The following is a 25,976-nucleotide window of genomic DNA, read 5'->3' on the forward strand; positions in this document are numbered from 1 at the left end:
GAGCATACATTTACAGCCTCCTCTCGCTCCGGAGCTGAAGAAGAAAGCTGCTCAAACAGCGAATTAAATTTCTCCGCAGGGGAGTTTTAAGGTGTCAACAGACAGAGATGTGCTGAAGGACAGCGACTTCCGCCCAGCTAACAGTTAACCAACCAGCCGTTAATCTGCTTAACTATGCTCCCTCCGCTGGTCGGGAAAACTAACCGGTAAACCACATCACGGGTCAGCACAAAGTCTGTTTTTTACCAAAAACCGTCTGCTGCCGGTGAACTCGGAGACCGCTCCCACCCGGGACACCCGGCTGAACACGGGCTTCAGGGCTCCGGACAGAGACCGCACAGACCGGGCCGTCATGTTCACTCTCACCGCGGATGGAGGGACGATACGGGGGCGAGCTGCGCGCTCACCGTTAATCTCTCTCTCTCTCTCTCTCTCTCTCTCTCTCTCTCTCTCTCTCTCTCTCTCTCTCTCTGCCACACACACATTCACTCAGGGGCGGAACTTTACACTAGAGCGTGCGTGTGCGCGTGCGTTAGATTAAAAGGGAATAGATAAAAATGTTAATTATTCAGTGTATTAATGCCAAATAAACAACTTTAACTTTAAATGTTCTAAATACCACTTTGTAGTAATTTTGCCTCTGTGCTTATTTTACACCTGTTTGTGGCCATTTCAGTGACTTTAAGAAGAGAAATGTTTGGTCTCTTTATAAAGAAGTTCTGATATTCAACTACCTATCACCTCCTTCTGGTATTGGAGGGGGAGTAGGGGCGGCAGTCAGATTCTCCAGGGGGTGGGGGTTGAGCTGGGGGGGCTGTGCCACCTCTGGCCACTGCTCTGGTCCAGCCTGTGTATTCACTCATCTACAATAGGATCCTTATTCTGCTTAGTTTTGATGAGAGGGGAAACGCAGACAAAGGTAGCACAGGCAGACACAGTGCACTTGCAGTACTTGGAGCTGGCTTCATGTCACCATGCCAACCTGAACAGAAAGCCCCAGTCTCGGCTTCTCATTTTTCCCTCCCAGAGCACTGACCTGAACACAACCACAGGGAGGCGACAGAGATTTAACATGAACGGGACAGCACCATTCTACCTGTTACACCACTCAATCAAATTTCATGGACCAAAGAGCGACTGATTCATTTTTATGTATTAATTTAATGGTTTTCATTATTTATATTTCCCACATCACTGCTGAAGTATTTGTTGAAGGCTCCTATAAGGCTGTGATTTTAGCATCAACATTAGCCTGCGGTAACAGCCGTTATATTGCAAATATTTACATGTTGAACTTGTAAATATATTAACATATTGAACATGTTAATATTCACATAGTGCTGTTCCTACTTGAATCACTTGTGGACCCCTTGGAGAAATTCTACTCTCCAGCTTTTTATCCCCATCCAAACCGTCTTCGTCCTTCTGCTGGTAGTTGTAGTTTTTTTCACCCTTGTCACCAAAGCGCCACTAGTTGGACGTGATGGGGTGATCAAACTACATTTCCCATCATCCCCGCGGCGGCACCTCCTCCCTCCACTCCCTCCGCCTTCCCTCCCACTTCACTGGGCCGCGAGGAAGTCGCAAGATGGCTGATGTCGCTTGGAAGTAATGTTCCCCTCTGCAACATGAAGCCGTGAGTGTGGAAGAAAGCGAGGGAGGCACCATCGGGCTTTTATTTTTATTTTCTTTTAGTTACTTTTCTTTTATTTCGTCAAACATCCATCTCATTCCGCGTCGTGTCCGCCCCGGACTTGTCTTCGGGAGTTGACGCGTCAAATCACGCCGGGGACCCTGCCAGCAGCTAACGGCTAGCTACACCGTTAGCAAATATCAGCACAGCTAGTCAGCCAGCCAGCCACGCAGCTTGTTAGTTTTGTTTTTAATCCATACTCTGACACCGGCGAGCCACCAAGCTGCGCTACACATGTGCTGAAATTTTGCCTGAGGTAGTGCAAAATAAATGTCCAAATATTCAATCTGTAACGATTTTACAAGCTGCTCGGTTTAACATCATGTCCGCGAACTGGCCATCCAGCCCGTGGGTTGCTAACTAATGCGCAACATTCACTCTGTTTCATGTGCACAAACCATCAGGATCATTATTTTGTAAGCATTTCTTAGTAATATTCAACACCCAGCTGCATTTCCGTTACTTGCTCGGCCATTTACATTTTGGAAGCTGGTTATGTTACAGCCAAATTATGGGAGCAGGAGATACGCTGAACTTTTCTTTCTGGTTGTAGGTAGCTACACTGGCCTCGCTGGCATCTCACCAAAATCCACAGGGATGGACACTAAACTGAGCACCCACGACCAAAACTGAAAAAAATTGGCATTTTGATATCTCGGGATAAGTAGCGTTGGCTGACAGGCTTGTGCAGCAGTGCATGGTGACTCATTTCACTAGCCTGGGTGACAGATTAGTTGTTTTGCAGGGTTAACTAAAACTACAGTTAGTCACTACATCGGAGACCAGTTAGCTTGCCTGAAGTGCACAGCTAGCTACAGTCTCGCCCCACATCACATTACAAACACGGCGTACAGAACGTATTCAGAGCCCGCTCCCGGCCAGACACACAGGCTCAACAACACCGTCATGGGAGTGCAGGGTTTTCAAGAGTATTTAGAGAAACGGTGTCCCGGGGCCGCCGTCCCGGTGGACCTCCTGAAGCTTGCCCGTACCGCGGCCCGCCAGCCCCCACACCACCATCATCCACACCACCACCCACATCACCCCGGGCCCATGCCTCCCCCGCCCCCGCCTGCCAGGATCCTAATCGACGCTGACTCCGGCCTGCAGCGCCTCTACGGCGGTTACCAGACGGACTGGGTGTGCGGGGGCGAGTGGAACGCCATGCTGGGCTACCTGGCTGCCCTGTCACAGGCCTGTCTGTATCAGGGTGGCCTGGAGCTGGTCGTGGTTTTCAACGGCACACTGGGGAAGGAGCGCTGGCCCGAGTGGGCGCGGCGAGCTCAGGGCCAGCGACAGACGGCGCAGCTGATAGTCAACCACGTCGGCAGCAAGGCCACCCCGCCTCCCCGGGCATGGTTCCTGCCCCCGGCATGCCTCAGCCACTGCGTGCGCCTCGCCATGTTCCGCTTCCGAGTGCGGGTGAGCAATGTGATAATGGTTGTGTAAAGTTGTTTTATTGTGGTCATATGGCGTGCCGTTCATTTAACGCTTGCCCTTTCTTGCAGCACGCCCATTTAGTAGCTTACATCATCCAGCCCTGCTTTAACTCCTTCCAGTGTGCGAGCAAGTGCAGCTGCCAGCCCCAACCAGTGAAATGAGTCAGTCTGGGGTTTTGTTGTTCAGTGCTTTACACGAAGACAGACCCGATCTGTCAAACGGTCTATTTTGCGCTGGCAGTTTGCAGCCAGCAGAGCATAGATTCCTGTCTCTAGCTGGTGCTTGTAGCCGGCCTGTTCTGCTCTCATGGATATATGTGGGATGGTCTACTGGGAGGAGAAACGTATCCAGTGCAACAGATTTTTTAGATCTGTGAAGCGGTGGCTGCTGGCTAACCAGTCTGTGCATCCTTACTCCAGTGCAGTGGGAAACCTGTTTTGTACAACATGACCTAGTCTAGCCTATATATTACATAACATGAACTCAATGAACCTTTCATACATTGAACAACTGCTGAGTGGATAGACTATTTATAGGAGCTCAGAACCTGACAGTGGTACCTTTTGTGATGACTTTTTTTCATGCAGTTCAGTTGGTTGATGAAAGTTTAAAGTATTTTATTTGATTTTTTTTAAATGTTTGCTCTGGTATAAAATACAGAAAAGCTGGTGCACTATATGTTAAACGTAGGAGGATTAAGTGAAATGAAGAAATTTGTTGTAATGTCTGGAACCATCTAAAGCAGACCTGTCATTGTGGGGCACTGAACGTAAAGCCACGTAAAGGAAATGTGACTCATAACGTTATGTTGATAAATGCAGCTACAGCTGCTGATTACCCCTCAAACTTCCTTCCCATCAACTTTACCTAGCTGTTTGTGGTTTACCTTCCCAGCAGCCTGTGTGCTAGAACAAAAAAAAACACAATGCCATCGTGCATACTGAGAGGGTACTTGTTAGAACAGAAAATCTCATCCACATTACAGTACAACACATTGATGCTCCTTGTGCTTGCACAGCATCATTACTCACAGTTCCCATGTGTACTTGTTTTTTCTACCTGTATTCAGGGAAACAGTCCTATGTCTGCGCCGCATTACACCTTTATGAAATATGTTGCTGCTGCTCTCTGTGCAGAGAGTGCCTGCTCAGATTTACACGTCATGTCGGTTTGTTTTGAAATTTTTGCACATGTTATTCTGGTGGTTAAGATATGTTATTAGTTTTGGTTTTATGATTAGAGGGTGACACAACAGAAATATGGAACAGTTTGAACAAATCTGTCATAAAAAGTTTCCTCACAATTAGCTGTGCCATCCCTGTCCTGTATTGCATTCATCTGAAGGAAGAGATTTGATTACCAGCTCATTAAATTGATTTTCAATGAAGTAACTGGATGTAATTATTTAGTTTTCACATTGATTAACACTGACATTGATTAACAAGATTAATTTAACAGTTCTGGCATAATCCTGAAGCTCTCATCCGCTCTCTTTCTGCCACAGCTATGCACCAGTTTGGGTAGAACCATCAGTGCTTTCTGAGGAAATTGTGTTGTCCTGGGTCTAGGTGTGTGCATCACCAGCAGTGTAGAAGTGACTGACTCAACACAAATTATCACAAATGTATTTTTTCAAGTTTGCAAGTGAACAGTGGTTTATGAATTGTGTTTCATATTTTGTTGTTATACAAAGTGTCAGCACCACTGGCGGTTTCTGATCTCTACCTTCATCATAAAGAGTGTTTTGTTGTCGCTGCCAGCAAATGCTGTCAAGTTTTTGCTCTAAGAATGTTGTTCCATAGCCTTTTTGTGAAATAATTGACAGATAAAACTACTGCCTGTCCACAGCTAATGATTATTGTGTATAATCAGTTGATCTGCTATTTTCTTTCTTGATTAACTGATTAGTTGCTTGGTCTATAAAACATTACATAATAGTAAAAAATCCCTATCATGTCACAAAATCTTAAAGTTTCTTGTTTTCTCCAACCAAGATGTAAGTTTAAAATGATATAAAACAGAAAATGACAAATCCTCAAATGGGAGCAGTTGGGACTGGGTAAAGTAGTTGCAGATTTATTTTCTGTCAGCCAACTACTTGATTAATTGTCTAATTGTAACTTGAAGTGTCACAACAAAAACACAAAATACAAATCTAGCTCACGAGAGTCCTCCAGCAGTGCACTCTGATGATTCCTAAAGGAGGTACCACCAAACTCCATCCACAGCAGGCTGAGTTTGTCCGTTCTGCATCCACAGGTTGTACAGACCTTGGAGGACCATCACCAGGAAGTGCTGTCTCTCTACAGAGACTATGGATTTGCTGGTCTGATTGCTCAGGATTCTGAGTTCGCCCTCTGCAACGTACCTGCCTACTTCTCCTCGCACGCGCTCAAACTGAGCTGGAACGGAAAGAACCTGACCACACACCAGTATCTGCTGTCTGAGGCCGCCAGGCAGCTCGGGCTCAAGACACAGCACCTGCCCTGCTTCGCTGCTCTGCTGGGTAAGGTTCAGCACGCGTACACATACCTCAGCTCGCACAAATCCAAACACGTACCCCACGTTTCTCTTTGTCGCTCTCTCACTGAAACACATGCCCCTAATTGTGACTTGTATTTCTGGGACCTCTCTTTGTGTCTTGTGTTTGTTCATTGACACAGCAAACAATTGAAAGTTTTTCTGTCTTGCAGGAAATCATATTCTGCCTGATGAGGACCTGGCTGCCTTCCACTGGAGTCTACTGGGACCAGAACACCCACTAGCTTCTCTCAAGGTAGCGTATGCTTCTACGTCCAAAGTCCTCCGCAAATCTCACAAAACATTAGCTATAACAGTAACCTAGTACTAATCAAATCGTGTTGTGAGCCCTGACTTAATGTAAACGTCTGCACGACCAGATCCTTACTTGGAACAAGTCTTTAAATCAGATTTTCTTTGCTTTTTAAGAAGTTTATCTTCATTTAGAGAAAGGCATTCCTGTTTTCTGATCTTCTTCCAGTTTCTGGGCTACTTTGCTGTTGCTGAGTGTTACTTTCATCTTCAGAACATCCTGTCAGTTTCCAACACTACACACATGAAACAAATGTGGAAAAAATAAACTTTGCATCAGTCTGTTTTCTCATCTTGGACAGTTTAACACATGGGCTACACACCTTAACATGATCGCTGTATACTAATGGTTTTTTTCCTTGTGCTGTGGTGCCATGGTAAAAGTGTGGTCATAGACTTGGAGGTGCTGTGATATATGAATACAGTGGCATTGGCAGAGAAAATGCCACACCACTCTTGGGTGCGGCTGCCCTCGCTCCCAGACTTTGTCTATTATTTTCATATATGCCAACACCTTGTTGTGTTTTATTGCTTACCAGTGACAGTGTGAATTCTCTAGTAGCTGGGCTGTTGCCTTGCAACATTTTTAGGATATGACGTATTATATTTCAGCTAAATTATATTGTCAGTGCTCATCCCGACAAATATGAGTACCGGTATTTAAATTTTGAGCTTTGATCTGCTCTTTTAGAACATACACATTATCCGTTATAGCACAGACACGTGAGACTGAATTTTGCCTTTACTTGCATACCTTATAATAACAGAGACATTTAAAGGTTTAACACAAGCAGAATCAAATGAAACTTATTTAGAAAGACAGCCTTAATTGAAAGGATCTCCTGAATGTTACGTCTCAGATTTTTCAATTGTGGCTCTGAGATAATGTCTGTTCAACCAGAATTCCTCTTTGAATCAGACTAAGTTCTGAGACCCAAACAGTATTTTAAAGGACAAATTTTTCAAATGAGTGTCGTGTTTAAAGGTCAGATAAAATGGTACACAGATGCTTTTTGTAATTGCATCATCGGTTTTACTTGTGGAACATCACCAAAATCTGTAAAAGGTCATTAATCAGCAATATAAGTGGCTCAGTAATATTGGTTTGGCTGTAATGCTTTTTCAAAACTAGAAAACCTCCCAGCCCTCCCTTTGTAACCGTGGTCTAATAGATCAGCCATGTAGTGACACTGCACTTCCCTGAGTACCTTTGAAGTTTCTGTTTAATGTCTTAAGATTGTTTGTACTCCGTGTTGATTTAAAAAAAAAAAGTGAGTTGATAAAATATGCAGACAGATGTCTGTGTGGCCCCTTTGTAGTTTTACTCTCCACCAACCCAAGACATATGTTCATCAAAACCTTTGTGTGTTTGCTGTCGCAGGTGCGAGCTCATCAGTTGGTGCTGCCGCCCTGTGAGGTGGTGATCAAGGCTGTGTCAGAGTACGTCTCCTCCATCAAAGACCTGGGAAACCTCGATGCCATCGCCAGAGATGTCTTCAAACAGTCACAGGTAGGCCATGTGTGCACTGTGCATTTCACTGATTATTAAGGACTAGTTTTTATCAACTTATCTCTTGGGTTGGATCAGAATTAATTAAAAGTGTCTAAGAAAAGTAGGACAAAATAACAAGCTTGGTCTCCACTAATGTTTGACCATGCTGGACTGTTGCTGATGGTTAAATAGGTCAGTGCTGTTGACACAAAACTTGAGTCATCATCGGTACTTCCTCACACAGCAGTTCTAAACCATAGACTTATACCACTCCTTATATAAATCCACATGCTTAACAGGATTAACTCGTTAACTCATTTCAGTTCATCAGGAGATGAGCTGAGGGAGCTGCAGCGTTAACAGTGCTGATTTCACTGAAAATGACATATTAGAAAATTTGTAAAATTAGAGCTGCAACTAGTTGTTATTTTCATTATCCATTAATCTTGTTTATGTGCGAATTTGGTTCATAGTTGTGTTGATTGATGTAGGGTTGGAATTAAAAAGCCCTTTATTGAATCTGCATGCTATCAAATCCCTTATCAGATCTGTTTATATATGTCTTGTCAGTGCTCTGAGACATTTCAGGGGGTCCTGTCGGCACCATTTGTACTTTTCTAGGGGGCCTGTGCTCCATGGTTGGGGCAAACAATGCTGTTAATGACACAGTGATACAAGTGAAAATGAACCTATGTTGTATGGTATGTAAATGTTTAAATAACGGACTTTTGAGGCATGTCGCTATGTTAAAGAAGCAGTAAACAACTCATTCTCTGACTTACAGAGGCGCGTTCTTATATTCCATCATCACTGTAGAGAGGTTTTGTCACGGGGAGACCCCGTGCCCTAAGGAGGGGCACATGCGCTACACACTCTACTCAGGTGGATCTTGCCAAAATGTTGATACCCGGTGGAAAGTGTTGGGGAGTTGTGTGTGATGTGAACATTTGGAGGAGAGGGTGAGGGGGAGAGAATACATTGTGACTGGGTGTTTGATTTGTTGAATTTGAATTGTGATTACCTGTTTTCTTTGTTGCCCTTCTTCCTCTGTTAGACCAGGAACAGCCAAACCTGAGCTGGAGCATTCCAGTTGGTTAAATAGGGGGTTCACAGGGGAAGAAACCAAGTGTGATAGACTGGGAGGGGTGTTTTGTTTTTGTGCTGGAATAACCAGTATAAGTGTCTTGTGTAAAAAGTAATGTGTGGTTTTAAAGTAAATATAGCTGAATTTCGAGGTGACAATGTGTTATTTGATATTGTTATTACTCTAAGTATGCTGGGGGACATAATTGATTTTGATTGCTTGGGATGGTGTAGTCCAGCAGTATAAAAGGGAGGAGGCTGTGGTGGCTGGAGGGTAGAGAGAGAGAAGGAAGAGTCTCAGCTCCAGGACACAGCACCAGATTGTAACTCCTGCCTTGGGCCCAAACTACAGGGGCATAGCCAGACGGGCAGTTTAGAGTGTAGTTCTTTTGTTGTGTTTGATCGGTTTCTTGAGAAGAGAGTTTTTTTTGTTTTGATTTTGTTTTGTTTTCCTTTTTTTTTGCTTAGTTTCCCGTTCTGGCTGGCCCAATGTGCATTTTTGGCCGTAAAGTTTGTGAACAGGACTCTAATGTTGAATAAAAAGGAGTTTGGAACTGCTCCGGACTGCTGCGGCTCATGGTTTCACTCCGGGTTTCTCGGCCACCCTCACAGGTTTATTATAAACTGATCTTATACGCTAAGTCTGGTAATACTGTGTATTTTGTTTTTTAGTGCCAAACCAAAGCCTGATAAAAACGTATTCCTCATGCGCCACAGAGCTCCAGAGTTTTACAGAAACTGTTAAAAACACACCAGTGAGCCGTCCTGCTGCTAGAAATTCTCAGCGGAGCACCAAATATATATTTATCCACAGCAAAATAGAAAATAGCCCCCAACACTATGTTGTTTCCTCCTCGCTGAGCATATTTTCTAAAAACTTCAGTGCCCAGATGAATTAGAAAATTATTTAGCAAATGAAAGTGTGTATTTGTGACCCTTTTTTTTTTTCAATCCAAGATTTATGTTTTTAATGTGTGTAAAGCCGGTCTGGGAAGTTATTCCCATTTTTGGGAACCATAGAAATTTACTGCTGATTTGGAGATTTTTTTCGTGGTTGGTGTTTGGTTTGTGTAGTTGATGATAACAACTGAGTTCACATTCCTCAGACTTGTGTTGAACTTGAGGTCATGAAGGGAATAGGGAGGCAACAAATGAACACCAGTGACAGGCATGAGTCTCGTCCAGGTCCATGCTTTGGTCTGAAGGGAAAATGCTTCCCCTAGACATTTACATTTTCACTGCCATCATCCTGCATGTTATGTAGTCAACATAATGCTTTGTTTCTCTCACAGTCTCGAATGGAGGACAAGGTGGAGCGATTCAAGAAAGCTGTGGAATATTTTTCAGCTGCCTCCAAACCACGCTCGCCCAACATGGGGCCCTCCTCTTTCATCTGTGAGTACGAAACTGCTTTGGACACAGGTTTAGAAAACAGTTGTCTACAGCACCATGTAGTCTTTCTTTTGGCTCAGTAAAACTGAATAAATCTTTATGAAATCTTTTTTTTTCCTCTTTCTGTGCTCAGTACCTGGGTTTGGACCCACTCCATTTGGGGGACCACCTGGCCACATGGGACCGATGCAGCCTGGAAAGAATCAGGTAGATTCCTTCATCCTCCTGTACGTGTGTCTGATTGTTCTCTGCTCTGTGTGAATCTACATGTAGCAGGGTAGATTTTTTGCTCTTTGAAATCCCTGTGTGGCATGTGCTCATATAGGTGGAAAACTGGCCGAAGGAGGAGGGTGCAGTCCTTTCCGTCCCAAATCCTTCCACCAGCCTCGATTAGATGCTTCTAGTTTGATGTGAAATAAAATGGGACAGTTTTAGTTCCCGTCCCTGAGACATCTTCTCCCTCCGCTCTCCCTCCTCTCCTGCTTCTACACTCTCCTCTCTTCTTCCTTTTCCATTTCGTTTTTTTGTCCCTGCCCTTATTCTCCTCCCCTCTCCTGTCCAAACACAGTTCCCTCCTCCCCAGGTTCCAGGGTTAAAGCCACCCTATCAAAACACGCCATATGGACCTGGCTCCACCCCTCTGTTCCAGAACCCACCGCCACCGTCCCAAGACTGCAACGATTCACTGACGGGCAAGATGGGTTTCTCTGACTGGTCAGCTCCGTATGATTCCACTCAGGGGGGAAGTCGATTACCCAATCATCACACCAGCAGTCAGTCTGGTCCCTCTCCGTCACCATCCTCGTCATCAGATGGAGATGAACCCAACGACAGCAACACAAAGTAAGTCACATGATACAGGTCTCAGCAAACTGAGACTGCTGGATATTCTTAACTATAGATAAAGTTAAGAATATCCAGCAAAGTGAAACGTGAGTAAATGGGAATTAAACGAGAATTAACCTTAATGTCTTGTCTATGCTTGTGAGCTGTCATAATGAAATTAATGCAATTTTCATAAATAATAAATTTGATGGGAAAATTTATTAGCGGTTTAATTCGTGAGAAGCCCCCTGAGTGTTTCTTCCTCTCACAACCATCGTTATTGAGGATTCAGCTGAAAGTTAAAATCCATCAGTGATGCAGCCGCTGGAAAAACCAGAAAACTTTTCCTCCTCTTATCAATACAGTGTTTTTCTACTCACTGCTGTTCTGAGCCGTGCAGCTGTTTCCTCACACACAAGAAGTCAAATGTCTCGTGAGCGTTGTGCCTGTTTCCATAATGGTCTGAATAAAGCCGTAAGAGACATTTACCTGTTGGACACTTAGACGAAGCCTGCAGAATGTTACTGTGCGTATTTCATGTCTGGAAAGAGTGAGAATAAGTCCTGCTTAACGTAGAAAGCCAATTTGATTCCAGATGAGCCTTTCCCACAATGCACTGCACCCACAGCATCTCTGTATCACAGACACTTGTTGCCTGGCTTTTTGTCAACAAGCTTACGGTGTAAAGTAGCTACACCCCAGAGATTCGGGGATTACAGCGACGGAGGAGAAAGAAAGAGCAGCAGAGCAAAATCATCTACAGGAGACACACACGTGATTTTGAATCTTCCAGAAATGGGATTTAAAAGTCAGAATGAGGAAACTTTGGAATCATTATAGAGTGTTGAGTTTATGTGAGACTCACTTTAATACTAACACATTTTAGCTTCAGTAACATCTATTGTATCTACTCACTGAAACAAAATGAGCTTTGACACGTTCATTTGCACAAAATCTGTTTGAGGAAATGCTTCGTTTGCAGAAACTGCAATAGTGAAAACACAAAGGTGTGTGTGATACAGATACACTGGTACCAGACAGTACTGGATAAATGTTTCAGCCCGTTCTTAAGGCAATATTTCGTTAAAATGCTGCTGAGTGGATGGTGTTTACCCAAGTCTCTGGGTCAGGTCATCAGGCGGTGATGTTTACAGTAGTCCAACTTTTCTTTCAGCGTGGGAATGTTAGGGATGACTGGAAACAGGTATGTGACTGACTGGGGACCATAGTGAGCATAGCAGGAGTGGGTTGAACTGCACACGCCAACATACAGAGGCAACAGGCACAGGAGTGCTGAGAGATATGATTAAATGATGATTGATGTTGTGAAAGTTTTTGTTTTGGTTCATCTTTACACCCCTGTTAGACACACACAGACACACACACACGATGAATGCCGGGCCAGAATTACTAAACACTCCCATAAAAATTCTTTCAGCCATTTGACGGACAAGCCCTCTCGGTGGGAGGATCCTGCTGGAAGAGGGGGCTCGGCCTCTGGAGACGGTTCCCAGGGCAATGGGAGCGGGTCAAACATTCCGTCACTGCTGTCTATGGCGACGCGGAGTCACATGGACATAACCACACCCCCTCTGCCTCAGGTGAGAGACATGAAACACGAACCGAGTAACACAGCACGGTTGTATGTTGTTTTTGGATTTTGTCACAGTGCGTCCTGTTTTTTCTTTGTCATGTTTTTCATGACGTTTGTCGTTTTAGGTCAGTGCTGAGGTTCTTCGTGTAGCCGAACACAGACACAGAAGAGGACTGATGTACCCCCAGATTTACCACATATTGACCAAGGTAAATCATTTTCCTCGCTTAGATGACATCCAAGTTCTTTGCATTTGTCTCTGCTAGCCCGTATTCTGTCTTTGCAAGGCCCCTAAGTCATCTTGTCTAGTTAAAGAAGGGTTATGAAAATGGCGAGAGGTAGTAAGTCAGCCTTGTCAGGGCTCTTCTTCTTCCTGTTAATCTCTCTTCTTATTCCCGTTGTGCTTACCTCTCCCTCCACCAACTTCACCCCTCAGGGAGAGATGAAGATGCCAGTGTGTATAGAGGATGAGTGTAACTCTGAGCTGCCTCCTGCCTCTCTGCTGTTCCGTGCTGCCAGACAGTATGCCTACGGTGTCCTCTTCAGTCTGGCTGAAACACAGCGCCGCCTGGAGAGGCTCGCCCTACGAAAGAGGGCTCCCCTGGAGGGTAGGTCGTGGGACGGAGTAGTGTAGATGGATTAGGCCAGTATGTTTTCTGTCAATATAAGCAGAAATGGAAGCTAGTAGAGTTGCAACGATGAGTTTGTTGATTGACAGAAAATCTCGACTAGTCATTTCAGCCATTTTTCAAGCACAAGTTCCAAATATTCTCTGGTGTCAGCTTCTCAAATGTGAGGATGTCCTGCCTGTCTGTCCTTCCTGTTTTTAGTAGTGGTTCTGCATCTGCTGACTCGTCCGACCGCTGGTTAAGAAAGAGCGGCGCCGTTTGCATCTGTAGCTTTGATGTTGCTGTGCAGGCAGAGGACATTTTGACTTGGCACACACAGCAGATAATGTCATTAATGGTGGACGCATTCCACTGAGCTCTACCAGTTGCAGAGCTGTGGTATGGTGGATTCTGTCTAACCAGTATCACTAAATGTAACTTTAGTTACACCTGTGCTTTTCCTGAGATGAAATGTCAGAATACCTGCTGTGAGAAAGGCATTGTCTGAAAGTTACCTCAACCATGGGAACAAAACCCCTATTTATATTACAGAGCACGGAGACACTGTCTCATAACTGGAAGGTCACAACAGTCTTTGAACCTCTGCCTGCTAACTTCTGTTAGCTACATGGTTAATACGACACTGAAATACCAACCTGCTTCGAAGCCTGCCACTTAAACGTCTGTGTCATTGTCTCTAGTACATTTATCTCACAAGTGTTGGATCGGTCCTTTAAAACCAAACCATGTTCTTGTCCGTTCGACACATCTGTCTTTCTGCTGTGTTGCAGTTCCTCCAGTGATTGTCAAAGAATGGAGCAGTGGTAAGGCCAAGTCAGCCCTGACTCCAGAGCTGGTTCCGGCCCTGTGTTTCCGGGAGTGGACCTGCCCCAACCTGCGGCGGCTGTGGTTGGGTCGTGCCAGCGAGGACCGCTCCAGGAGAACCAGGGCCTTCCTGGCCTGCCTTCGCTCTGACTGCCCAGCCCTCCTCAACCCAGCACAGGTTCCACAGCATCTGCTGCTCATGTGCTGCGTGCTCAGGTGTGAGAGCCCGTACACCTCTGCTGGTTGTAGCATTCTTTTATAATGTTTACCCAGTGTGTTCTTTGGAGGCCACACCTCAGTGGGAGCCAGGCTCTGAGAGTGTGTGAATGAGTATTCCCGCTCAGTGCTTTTCACTGTGCTTGTCTTTGTTTTATATGATTGTGAATTGAAAAGGACATTTGAACACATCGTCGTCAGCTATAGGACGCAGTGATCTCCATTTTTCTTTATTTTCTGACATTTTATAAAAGTTATTCTCCAGAAGGCTGGTATGTTGTGCAGATTTACCATTTTACTCAGCTGATGAGTCAAATACTTTAAAAGGTTTAGCAGCAAAAACAGATCACATCAGTGTATCAGTGCCTCCACACCTCTAATCCAACAGCACAGGTGTTTTCACTGACCTGATTAGACTTCCTCTTATGGTGACTTTATACAGTGGTGTCTCCCTCAGTGTTATTATGCTGTGTAACATCGTTCAGATCGTATTTATGAGCAACTGAACAGAGAAACATTCGTGTCAGCCTCCTAGTTGTAATTCAGAGTCAGAGTATTGGGAATATTTGACCGACAGAAGAATCAGCAGACCTGTGCTAAAATTGCTGAAAAGCCAAGGCGTCACTGGCAGTCACATCTAAACAAAATCCAATATGAACAAAAATACAATGACTGAGCTCCTTAAAAGGAGCCACATGCTGCTTGTTTTTTTTGTTTTTTTTTATCGGGCTTCACTTGTTAACAAATTGTGTGACTACAAGGCTGAAATCATCGGGGAATAATGTGCGAGCACTTCTAAATCAGAATAATGAGAGGTTCCCCTGATCTTTCATTCTGCCAGAGTGTGAATGCAGCATTGGAGCAGGACAAGTTGATGTCAAAATGTCACCACGGTGTCACAACAGACATTTTGACTTGTCGCATGCAGAAAAATCGCAGATGTTACTGATAATAATAAAAGCTGTGTCTTGTTCAGGTGTCCCAGTAAGTAATAACAGCAAGGCTGTGTGAACAATGCCAGGACCCTGAAAGTGAATCAGCTACATGGAGTTCATCAATCATACGTTTCATTATGTGCACCTGGGCTTTTCCTGCTGTGGCATGTCAGAATGTCCTCTGTGAAAAGAGCTTATTTGCGGATCAACAATAAGTCACAGTATGATAGTGCTGATACAGAGGGACAGTACATCGTGTGTCCTTCCTCTGCTTTGTTTGAACAGACATTTTGTCGGGTTTTCGGGGACAGCGATCGTCTGCTGTCCCACACACACACAGTCTTTACAGCATTTACAGTGTTAATCCTGTATTGTGTGTTACCATTGGACTCTTTTAACTTCTCAGTAGGCCTGGGTGTCGAATTCAATGCTTCCTAAGGTATCGACCGAATTTCCTCGATACTATCGGATATCGAAAAATGTCATTTACCAAATTTCGATACCTAATGGGTTAATCTCGTCAACTTCAGTGAGCCAATAAGCTTGCAGCATGTTTGCTGGTGATTGGCTGTGTCCAGTCATCCAGGGAAAACGCTAGTTTACGCCACGCCCACAAAGCCACGCTCTAGATCTTTTCCACATTTTACACGGATTTACACGGATTGCGGTCAGAAGAATGCACGTGACGCGACAGCTTCGCTTGAGCTACGTAGCTCACGCTGTATTGAAAACTTTAGAACGATAGCCAGCCCTACTTCTCAGATTGAATCGATTCAGATTCGAAATTCAGTTGTTTGGAGTTACTTCGTGATAAACTGTCAGTACACTGTGGCTCTGTGTTCCAAACTTAGCTTTGTTTTCCTTCGCTCAGGTATATGATGCAGTGGCCTGGAGGAAGGATCCTCCAGAGACATGAGCTAGATGCCTTCCTGGCCCAAGCTGTTTCCAGCCAGCTCTACGAACCCGACCAGCTACAGGAGCTCAAGGTGAGAGGCGGCTTCTCTCTCCATCACTGATGATGGTTTTGTTGCTGCGCATCATTCTCATTTCATTTCCAGTTTCCTTTTTTTGTTCTGTTAATTAAGTTCCCTCTGTGCAGTTCATCAGGCTGTACAAGACTAATTGATTCTTTGGGTGCTTTCACACCAACCTGCTCGGTTCAGTTAAGGGCAGCAGCGAATGATTATTTTCATTATCAGTTAATCTGGGGATTATTTTTCTGCTTAGTGGATTCATTGTTTTAGTCTATGAAACATCAAAAGGTGTGAAAAAATGCCCCTAACAGCTTTACAGAGTCCAAGATCACATCCTAACGTGTTTTGTTTTGCTCAACTAACAGTTCTAAAGCCGAAGATCTTCATTTTACTGTGACACATGCGATGTCTGTGCACTTCATTGATTCAGTGCTTTATTCAGTTCTTTAATGCGTCCTTCTGTGTACAGTAATTCTGTCCAAAGCCAGACTGAAACTAACAGACAGTGGCCTCTAGAAGTGTAAATAAGTCAGTTTCCACCGCTGAGCATTTCACTGTTTGCTGAATTCAGACACATTCACACTGTGAGGCTGTTTGCCTACCTGCCTTCTCACTACACTGTCAGTCTGCTCCATCACACACGTACAGCAAGCAGGGTCCCCACACTGTAATGTCCTGGAAAATAATTTTGACGTTCTCGTCTTTTCCTTCTGCTGAGAGAGAACAGTCAGATCTTAGAATGGCGAGGGCGACAGTGCACAGGCTGCTCCGGTCAAGTGTTGAAGCGCTCTGAACGTCCTACAAAAGCTGTGGGTTTTTGAATGCACCGTAAAAGTCAGCCTTCATCTTTTTAGTAACTGCTGCTTGGTACAGAACTTTACTTTTAAACGCGTTTGGGATTTAACTCTCATGAATAACATGAAAAATGTTAAGTTGGCTGTTATGTGTTTGGTTTGGATGATGCTTGTTTTGCCTGCGGATGTGTCGGGTTTGTGACTTGAACAGTGTATGCGTGTGCACACGCACACTTGTGTTACATGAGCTTAATGAATGGGAACCGTGTGTTTGCATGTGCGAGCGTGAGCATCTTTTCCTAATTCCAAGTAACCTCTGAATCCATAAAGCATGAAAATGAGCAGGAATCGACGGCAGTGCGTGTGCTGTTCGTCCTCTTATTATCAGCCATAAACTTCAGTCTAGGTTTGTTTGCACTGTTTGCATTTTAGGGATTATTCTGCCATAGCTGTTGCAGTAATAAAAGAGTCAGTATGGTGCAAAACAAAAAGGAGTTCAGGTCAAATGTCTCTTTAACAGTTGTTGTGTTCTGGTTTTTCTGAGTAACCTTGCTACTGAAGCACAGTGATGGTGGATTTACACTGAATTGCAGTGTTCCTGCACACTCTTTCTTCGCTCTTATGTTTTCCTTTCTAATTTTCTGTGCTCCTGATTCATTCTGTGTAGTGCATGGCTGCGTCTCTTGGATATGCTAATCTTACTACAAGTCCTTAAACTGTTTTTTGTGTTACAATCAAAGTTCTTTTGAAATCCTCCTTTGAGACAAAGTGCGATGTGTATGCCCACATACCATGTGTTCAAGAGCTCATGATTCACAACTCTGCTGCACTGTCAGTTCTTCTGTCTCCTGCACTACTCATCTCTGTGTGCTGCCCACAGTTTAAAATCTGCTGTCACTTTTCATTTGTGCGTTGGCTGTCAGGTGGAGAAGGTGGATGCCCGTGGCGTGCAGCTGGCTGCTCTCTTTATGGCCGGCGTTGACACAGCGCTGTTCATCAATGATGTGTGCGGCCAACCATTGCCGTGGGAACACTGTTGTCCCTGGGGCTTCTTCGACGGAAAACTGTTCCAGAGCAAACTGGCCCGGGCCGCCCGCGACCGGGCCGCCCGCGACCGGGCCGCCCTGCTGGACATGTGTGAGGGGCAGGTACGAACCTGAGAGCGTCTGTGTGTGTGTGTGTGTGTGTGTGTGTGTGTGTGTGTGTGTGTGTGTGTGTGTGTGTGTGTGTGTGTGTGTGTGTGTGTGTGTGTAATCCTCTCATTATTACACACACACACAGACACACAGTGATGGACAGAAATGGACTGAGTGTGTGATGGATGTTTTTCTTTCAAGACCAGAAAGCCAATATAAGCCAGCAGTTTTAGGTAGGTAGAGTTCTTTATTGACACCTAATGATTTTATTAATCACAGAAACGGTACAGAAAAACAGTGAAAAACTAAATTTCATTAAAGACTGGATTGTGTACAATAACTAAATGCACTACATGAAATTAAAAAAAAATAGAATAGATACTAAAGATAGAACTGTAACTCGACTGTACAATGATAGTATTATACCGTAATACGCTGCACATGGAGATGCAGGATTGTACGTGGATGTTAAACAGAATGTTGTTGACATTAACATTTTAGTGCCCTGTTTTATGGGCACTTAGACAACAGTTGCTGGGAACAGTAAAGGAGAAGTGTGATCTCATCAGCCATTCCCAGGCTGTGTGGTGCGTTCATGTACCTAACAGTCTCAGTTACAGCTTTCTCTCTGCTCTGCAGGAGGAGCTGGTGTCCAAGGTTGAGAAGATGCGTCAGGCGATCCTCGAGGGCATCAACCTTTCTCGCCCTCCTCCTCCTCCCCCTCCTCTTCCGCCTCCGGCCTTCCTGCCCCCTGCCATGGTGCCCCCTTTCTATCCCATGCCTCCTCTCTACCCACCTCGCCCCATGGGCGGCATGCCCCCCCATCATCACCCGCACCATCCACATCACCCCGCCCAGCACAGACCCAGAGCCTTCCCAGGTACAGAGATGTTTTTGTTTTACATGTATCTCATTGTAAAGTTGCTCTTCATACAGCATAAAAGACATGAAGCCAAAATATTAAAAAAATACAAGGCAACATAAAAATACACGTTAATGAGATTTAAAAACATTAAAAGAAGATAAAAACAAGCTAAAGTAACTCTGAGAGTTTGTTTCAAATGTGTGGTCTGCTGTATACAGTTGTGTAGAATTGGGGCACAGATGTAGATTCTCACTTCAGACTGACTCTACAATAAGAAAAGTTTGTCTCAGCTGTCAGTAATTTTCTTCTTTCTTCAGGTATCCAGTCCATCCCCCCTCAAGGAGGGAAACTGGAGATCGCTGGCATGGTGGTTGGCCAGTGGGCTGGGAACAAACCAGTCCGTGGGAGAGGGGGGTTCAACATGCAGGTGGTGTCAGTGGGAGCAGGGAAAGGGTGAGTAACATGGTGATTTATACCACAGTAAATTATCAGGAAGAATGAAAATATTGTAGAGCTTAAATGTGCTCTGGTGATTTGTCCACACGTATTTTCTTTGTAGTTGTGTGTGAGTAGTATCAGCCTCAAGCATGTTGCTATGCAACTGCCAGCTTTCCAAGGTTGTAAAACCAGTGCATAAGCAGGGCTTTTGCACTGAAATTTTTATTTTACCAGATCAGTATCATCTAAAGCAACCACTTTCTACATTTTTGACAGAACAGAGTTGACTTTGAATGAGCTGTTACACAGTAAAGATGAGTTGTAGTGTGAATTTTGTCTAAAAAGCTGGTGTGACTGAGCCCTAAGGCAAGATACTGATATTGGTTGTGTTCTGCATTTAAAGGGGAACTGGTTTTAAACATCAAAGCCTGTTTACAGGTCTTGGGGAGCACTACCGCATATGCGGAAAAAAGTTGCATAAAGCATTTTGTTGGTCCAGAGGGAGCTGTGGGAGGTCTGATAAATTCACTTGAGTCAGCGTCAGTTGAGTCTGAAGGCTGCAAGTTTGGAAAAAAAAAAAATCAAATCTGGTGGTGTGAAGATAGAAAAAAGGGACCTTACCACATCTCTGTCTCCTGCTCCTCGTCGCTTCTTGAGGGTACGTCAGCTGCTACTATCGTGAGAAACCGAACTGTCAGTGACCAGGCTGCGTTGTGGGAAATGTAGATGTCAAATTTTGTTTCTGCTGCGTCAGTTTTTTTTCCTTTCTCTCTCTTACAGTGCAATATGTATTCAGTACTTTTAAAACGTCTGTTCTGTTCCTTCATCTCAGGAGGGGTAAAGAGATTCCAGCAAAAGTAAGGGGAGGGAAGAAGGCAGCTGCCAACAGAACACAGGTATAACCCATCAAGCAACAGCCCAACTTTTACACAAAGCTCCCTGAAACCTCCAGAGAACATCACAGCTGTAATCTCTTTCTCATGCGTCCTGCCGTCTCTTAACTAAATGTTTTGACCACCCTCCTTCAGACGTCGTCATCCCCCCCAGCCAGCAGTCCCCCAAAGCCCTCAGAGGAGGCGGGCTCCACGCCAGAGGTTGCGACTCAGCAGCTGAACGGCAGCTCAGCAGCCTCCGCCATCGGCCAGTCCTTGGAGCTGGCCCCCCTGGTCCAGCCAATCCCGTGTGCCTTAGCCAGCAGAGACAACCAATCAGAGGGGGTGGAAGTGGAGGCCCCCTGTTGCCTTGACGACTGCCCGTCAGACGGAGCGCTACAGAAGGAGGAGTGATGGCATCCTTCCCGGGATGCACCGCTCTGAGAGAGTTATCTGTGTTCGACTGCCTTTCCCTGTTTTTGTAGCCCTGCCTGCTAGCTGTGCACATCATCACATGGAGCAGGAGGTGAAAGCGAGGCTCCTCCTCCTCCTCCCTGCTGCTCCATGTGGTAGGCTAAAGCAGTTAGCTGTTACTCCCTTTTTAGTTTTCTCATGTGGTTTTACATTGTTTTATGAAGAGAGGTTTTCTCCATGAGTCAGTAAGCGCCCCACCCCTCAAAAATCCTAAATGCCTCCCTCCCGCACTCAGAGTAAAATAAGCTTGAAGCCCCGCCCCCATTATGACCCACCATTTTAAAACGAGCCCCCTCTTAGGTATGGGTTTCTGTACAGTTTAAGTTTCTTATTTTGTGTTTTTAATGGCCCCGTTGATTGAATCGCTGCACACAGATGTTAAGCTTGCGGTTACGGTGACAGATTGGATGTGGTTTCCATGGTTACAGCATCTAGGCATGGTCGCCATGGTCGGTAGTTGTGCGTCGATGCGTTTTGTTGCCATAGCCATCTCGTGTGAGGTTTGTCTTACATGAGCTCAGACAGACATTCGGAGTGATTTACCATTCTCCTGTGCAGTGACCCTTGCCCCTAACCCCCCGTACTCTACAGGCTAGCTACACTGCTGAACACACAGTGTTAGCATACTTGCTAGCGACAAACCCCTTTATAGATTGATCGGTTATCTATCACTGGAGCACTTCTGCACCACCATGGTATTAGCGTGCTATTTTACTTTGACCTATGTAGCATAGCCTAGTGCTTAGCTGTTGTGCTAAGAGACCCCATGAATTTATGCACCTTAAGCCCTGAAGTATGCAAGATGTTACCCCGCTCCTCCAAAAGAAAAGTGCATTATTATATTATCTTCCCTCCCCCCTTGTCCCCTTATTCCAAAAGCTTTGATTGTATTTTCCCAACAGAAGCACTTAATGTTGTATTTAAATATAATGAAATTGAACAGGCCCCTGTACAGTTGAATTGACCGTCTGTGAGGGGTGTCCCCTGCGCCTGAGTAAATCATTATGACATGTAGAACTACATTTAAAGGTAAAGATCTATTTGAGAGACGTCAGAATGTGAACAGAGTGGTTTCAGACAAAGAAGCACTTTGTTTTAAAAATGTTAAACCACACTGGACAGTCCTCTACCAGGTGATAAAGAAATGAAAAAAAATCTGAGGCACCTTCTGGAGTTAAGGCCAAAAAGAAAAGACTAATGCTACCCAGCAAAAGATGGAGCTGGATGGTGGCGAGGCTTTGGGTGACTGCTGCCAGGCACAGTTCCCTTCAGACCGGCCTCACACATTCAGTCAAGAACTTTGCAATTAACCTGAAAGGACTCCTGATTGTCCATCAAGGATCGCTGGGAATCGTTTCAGATTTCTAAAAAGTTATTTCCAAAGTGTATTTTGATAAGGCTAGCCGACTGAGGCAGCCGCTGATATAAAAGGGGTGTGGCAACAAAGCCTCAAAGATCCCTCCGCCCTCGGGTGGTGATTGAGCAGTTGTTGTCATGACAATAACCCAACACCAGGAGCTGTTGCCCCGCATAGCTCTGGTGTGTCACTTTAGACCAGCAGGAAGCACTTCCCTGCCCTGAAGCACCTCAGCCACAGCAGAGGCTTTATGGGTTGGCTCACATGTCACATGACAGGGGAGAGGGAGGCCTCATGGCGGACCCGAGTGTGCCGCTCACAATCTGAGACTTACGAGATACTGAATTGTTTTATTAGAGCACCTATGTTTGTAGAGAATAAGATGTGTCCCCCACAGTAGGTTTCATCTGACAACGGAAATACAAGTACGTACTTCTTACCAATTACTGGTAGCACAGCTGCAGATGTAAAAGCAGTAGACCGACAAATATCGCCTGAGAGATGCTGGCCATGAACATTGTAAACTCTATAAACGTACTAAGAGGTTGAAATGAGCTCATTTAAAAAAAAAAAAAAAAAAAAAAAAAAAAGGCAAGTCAACAAGAAGCACCTTATTTTCTTACTATGTTGATGACTTGTGCTCCATTGTGTGCCACAAAATTGACATGGAAAAAGCTCTTATGAAATGCCGTTCTGAAGGAAAAAACCCTGACTATACATGTAAGTGTTAATGTAGTCGCGTCAGACATCCCCTCTGTTATGAACTCAACACATTACAGTGAAACGCTGACAAGTTGACCCGGCCGTGAGTGTAGGCCTACGGTCGTCGCCACAGGCCTGGGCCGCGCCGCCGTCTCTTACACCGACACCAAATGAAATCAGAGGTTTGGACACGTTAGCCGTTATTGGTAGGGATTAAGCATTCGAGTGCTGTAGGTGTTTATAGGTTAAGAGTAGGTGACAGCGTTGGGCTTAACACAGGACTGTAATACACAGACACCAAGACTAGGCTAGAGAATATAGCTCCACTGGCCGAAATACTAAGTCTAGAATTACTAGGAGTCATATACTTAACTGCTTTCAACTTTTGACATTAGTACAAATATGTGTATCGCAACAGTACATTGTTAGAAGATGGCTTTTCTGCAGCGAGCCAGAGTGTGATCCGGTATACGATGCCCTCTCTCGATTCGCTCGCCAGATAACCATTACAAACACGCACGCATGCACTCACACACACACAGACACACACATACATATACATACATACATATACATACATACATATACATACATACATACACACACGACAGACAGGTATTCAGTTGCATTTGTTACCAGCAGCATTCTCTCTGCTTTCGTGCTGAAGTGATTTTGTGCAGTTTCAGTTCCCAGTGGAGTGGTCGTCAGTTCACCAGAGATCATTTGGTAACACATTCTTCTGACTCTAAAATCCCACACTCACAAGTTTTTTGCATGGACGGATTAAAAAAAAAAAACACATACATGTTAGCGGTGTCGTCAGGTAGGCAACGAAGCAACCATCTACACGGACAACACATTAATACACACACACAAACACACACACACGGATACATAGATGTTAAACCCTGATTTACACAGTAGCTAGTATGGAAAAAAAAGTCAACACAATACATGTAGTGTCCCTTTTTTGTCCTTGTCTGTTTTAGTTCAATAGATATTTGATCAGTGATTTTTATGCTTGTTATCCTAACAGCCCCCCACCTGCCACCCCCACCCCCCTGCTATGGCACCTTCTCTCGCCGCCCCCCCCCACCCACCACACTCCACCAAACTGTTCATTCACTTCTTTTCTCTGCCCTCATAGGTTACATGCATCCACTCACACTCACACACACACACACACACACCATGGCCATTGACTCTCATTAAAAGCAGCCACACACCAACACAGATACTGCACACACAGGTTAACCCCTCCCGTCACCCCCTGTACTTCAGTCCTCTCTTTCACTCTTATCACCTCCCTCTCTGCCTCTCCTTTAGCCCTTAGGACCGTTACTATTGGCCGTTTTTCTCTTTTCTCTTTGGGCTGCCCCGCCCCTTAATCAACCCAACTAACAGTAAAGGTTATATTAACGTTGATAATCAGTTTCTGTATGTATCTAGCCAGAGTCTGGAAAAAAAATCAGAAAAAAAAATCAAAACTGTTTTATTCAATTGTGCAAATGTGTTTTTCTTACTATTTTTAATGTTATTACATCTTCTAATCTAATCCTTTTACCATTGCTTCAGTTAGTACTGAAATACGCTTAGCCAACCTAGAGATTTGAACTGTAATGATTGCGATTTTCCTTACCTGTATTTTATATGGCATCTTTAGACCACTTCACCATTTATCATGTACGTAAGTAAATATTGCCCGTTTTTTTTTTCGAATTGAAAATCGTTGTCTGCACTATGTTTGATTCTCATAATATCCCTGATAACGATTTGGTGGTCGACTCATTATCAATCGAAGCTGAACTCTGCGCCCTTGCACAAAGCAGCGAAACATCTCTTGTAAACACCTGAGAACCAAAGCGCACCTAGCATCCCCCCTTTACCCCGTATAAATTCCCCATGGTCCCTGCCCCGCAGCCCTGACATTGACAGTTTGCCCCCCCCCCCCGAGTAACAAGTATTCTGATGAGTATGATTATATATATAATGACAGCACGTGTGATTCATCTGACAAGTCTGTGACGTAACGTAACGGTGTTTTTTACACTGTGGTTGTTGTGGAGACGCAGACAGACAGGGAAGAAGGAGCGAGGTGCGAGTGTGTGAACGAGTTGGCAGGTTTAGACAGCGAGTTTGTTTGTAGGCATTGTGGGTAGATTCGCCGCTCACGTTGCTCGCTCAGTTGTATGTTGTTCACTGACTGAATTTAGGCTGTGTGAACTTCTGCACGCGCTCACATCAGATCTACACTAACACACAGGAAGGAACGACACCTGACAAACATGCTTTCAGCCGTGCTGGGGTTTTGGCGCCCTCTTTTGCATTTTTCTTACATGTAAATTGTTGTGCTCTCTCAAACTTGCCTTTAACTCCCCAGACTCAGATTGACAGAGCACACAGAGCTGTTCTGAGTCTCTTCATACTGTACAGTAAGTGGGCATGGAGGCTGTTGAAAGTGGCTGAATTTTCCTCACAGCGCAAACCTGAGATTGCTTGGCCTCCCAGTAGATGTCATAAAAATGTGGATGTGTGCGAGAGAAACAGTGAACCTGAAGAAATTGGTTAAAAATCAAGGGAAAGACTTTAGGGCGGAAACAGTTGATCAGTTGATTTGTCGATTGATGGGACATTGATTAATGGGAAACTTTTGATAATCATGTGAGTCATTTTAAAGCACAAATACCATGTGTGATATTTACAGCTTTTCAGTTGTGAAAATTTGCTAAATTTCTTTTAGATCAGCAACAATTAGTCAATAAATTTTTAAATTGACGTATAATTAACTGGCGGGAAAAAAAAGCAGTAGATTGCTTTTTTTTTTTTGCTGATTCCAGCTTCTCAAATGTGAGAATGTGATGACCGAAGGTCGAATAATCATGAACTTCAGCTCGGTCTTCAGGAATTTGTAACAGGCGTATTTTTTTTTTTTTTTTTTTTACACAAACCAATTGAGAGCCCTGATTTATGTTTTATGTAAAAGTAGGTTTTTCACTGCTAGTTGGACAAGAGAAGGAATTTAAAGATGTCTCTTGGGGTTTGTGTAAGGTGTAATGTACATTTTTAACTATTTTTTGACCGAACAACTGAGAAAATAAAGTACAGATTAATCTGTAGCAAAAGTAAACATAAGTTGAAGCCCTATAAGACTTACTTAAATTACAATTTACAATCCACGGCCTAGAGCTTTCTTTTATCATCCGTCTAAACTAATTTCTTTAATCAGTTTCTTGTCTAAGCGAAGGGGAAGGCACAACAACAAATGATCTCAGCTGAAGTGACATGAGGAAAATTCACCCTCCCAGTGAAATGAGTCACAAGAAATTATGTCAGGTGGATAAAAGCACCTTGCCTCTGTGCCTATAAAAATGGGAGCATCTCTGAAGAGTTCGACAATGTTAAGAGAACCAAAAGTCCCAGAGTAGAGAT

The 25,976-nt window shown here is 44.4% G+C and overlaps 1 protein-coding gene across 1 annotated transcript; it reads left to right on the forward strand.

The window, feature by feature from the left end:
* Positions 1 to 1,579: 1,579 nt before the first annotated feature.
* On the forward strand, positions 1,580 to 25,963 carry fam120c (family with sequence similarity 120C). Its single transcript, XM_041066415.1, has 17 exons — positions 1,580 to 3,115; positions 5,393 to 5,639; positions 5,827 to 5,909; positions 7,347 to 7,475; positions 9,833 to 9,935; positions 10,066 to 10,139; positions 10,501 to 10,775; positions 12,196 to 12,358; positions 12,477 to 12,560; positions 12,788 to 12,959; positions 13,751 to 14,000; positions 15,807 to 15,921; positions 17,627 to 17,851; positions 18,479 to 18,719; positions 19,022 to 19,157; positions 19,975 to 20,038; positions 20,171 to 25,963. Exons 1-17 carry the CDS (start codon positions 2,600 to 2,602, stop codon positions 20,426 to 20,428), a joined length of 3,135 nt encoding a protein of 1,044 aa, XP_040922349.1. The 5' UTR covers positions 1,580 to 2,599; the 3' UTR covers positions 20,429 to 25,963.
* The last annotated feature ends 13 nt before the right edge of the window (positions 25,964 to 25,976 follow it).

Source organism: Toxotes jaculatrix, chromosome 2 (genome assembly GCF_017976425.1).
Source record: "Toxotes jaculatrix isolate fToxJac2 chromosome 2, fToxJac2.pri, whole genome shotgun sequence".
Taxonomy (NCBI): domain Eukaryota; kingdom Metazoa; phylum Chordata; class Actinopteri; family Toxotidae; genus Toxotes; species Toxotes jaculatrix.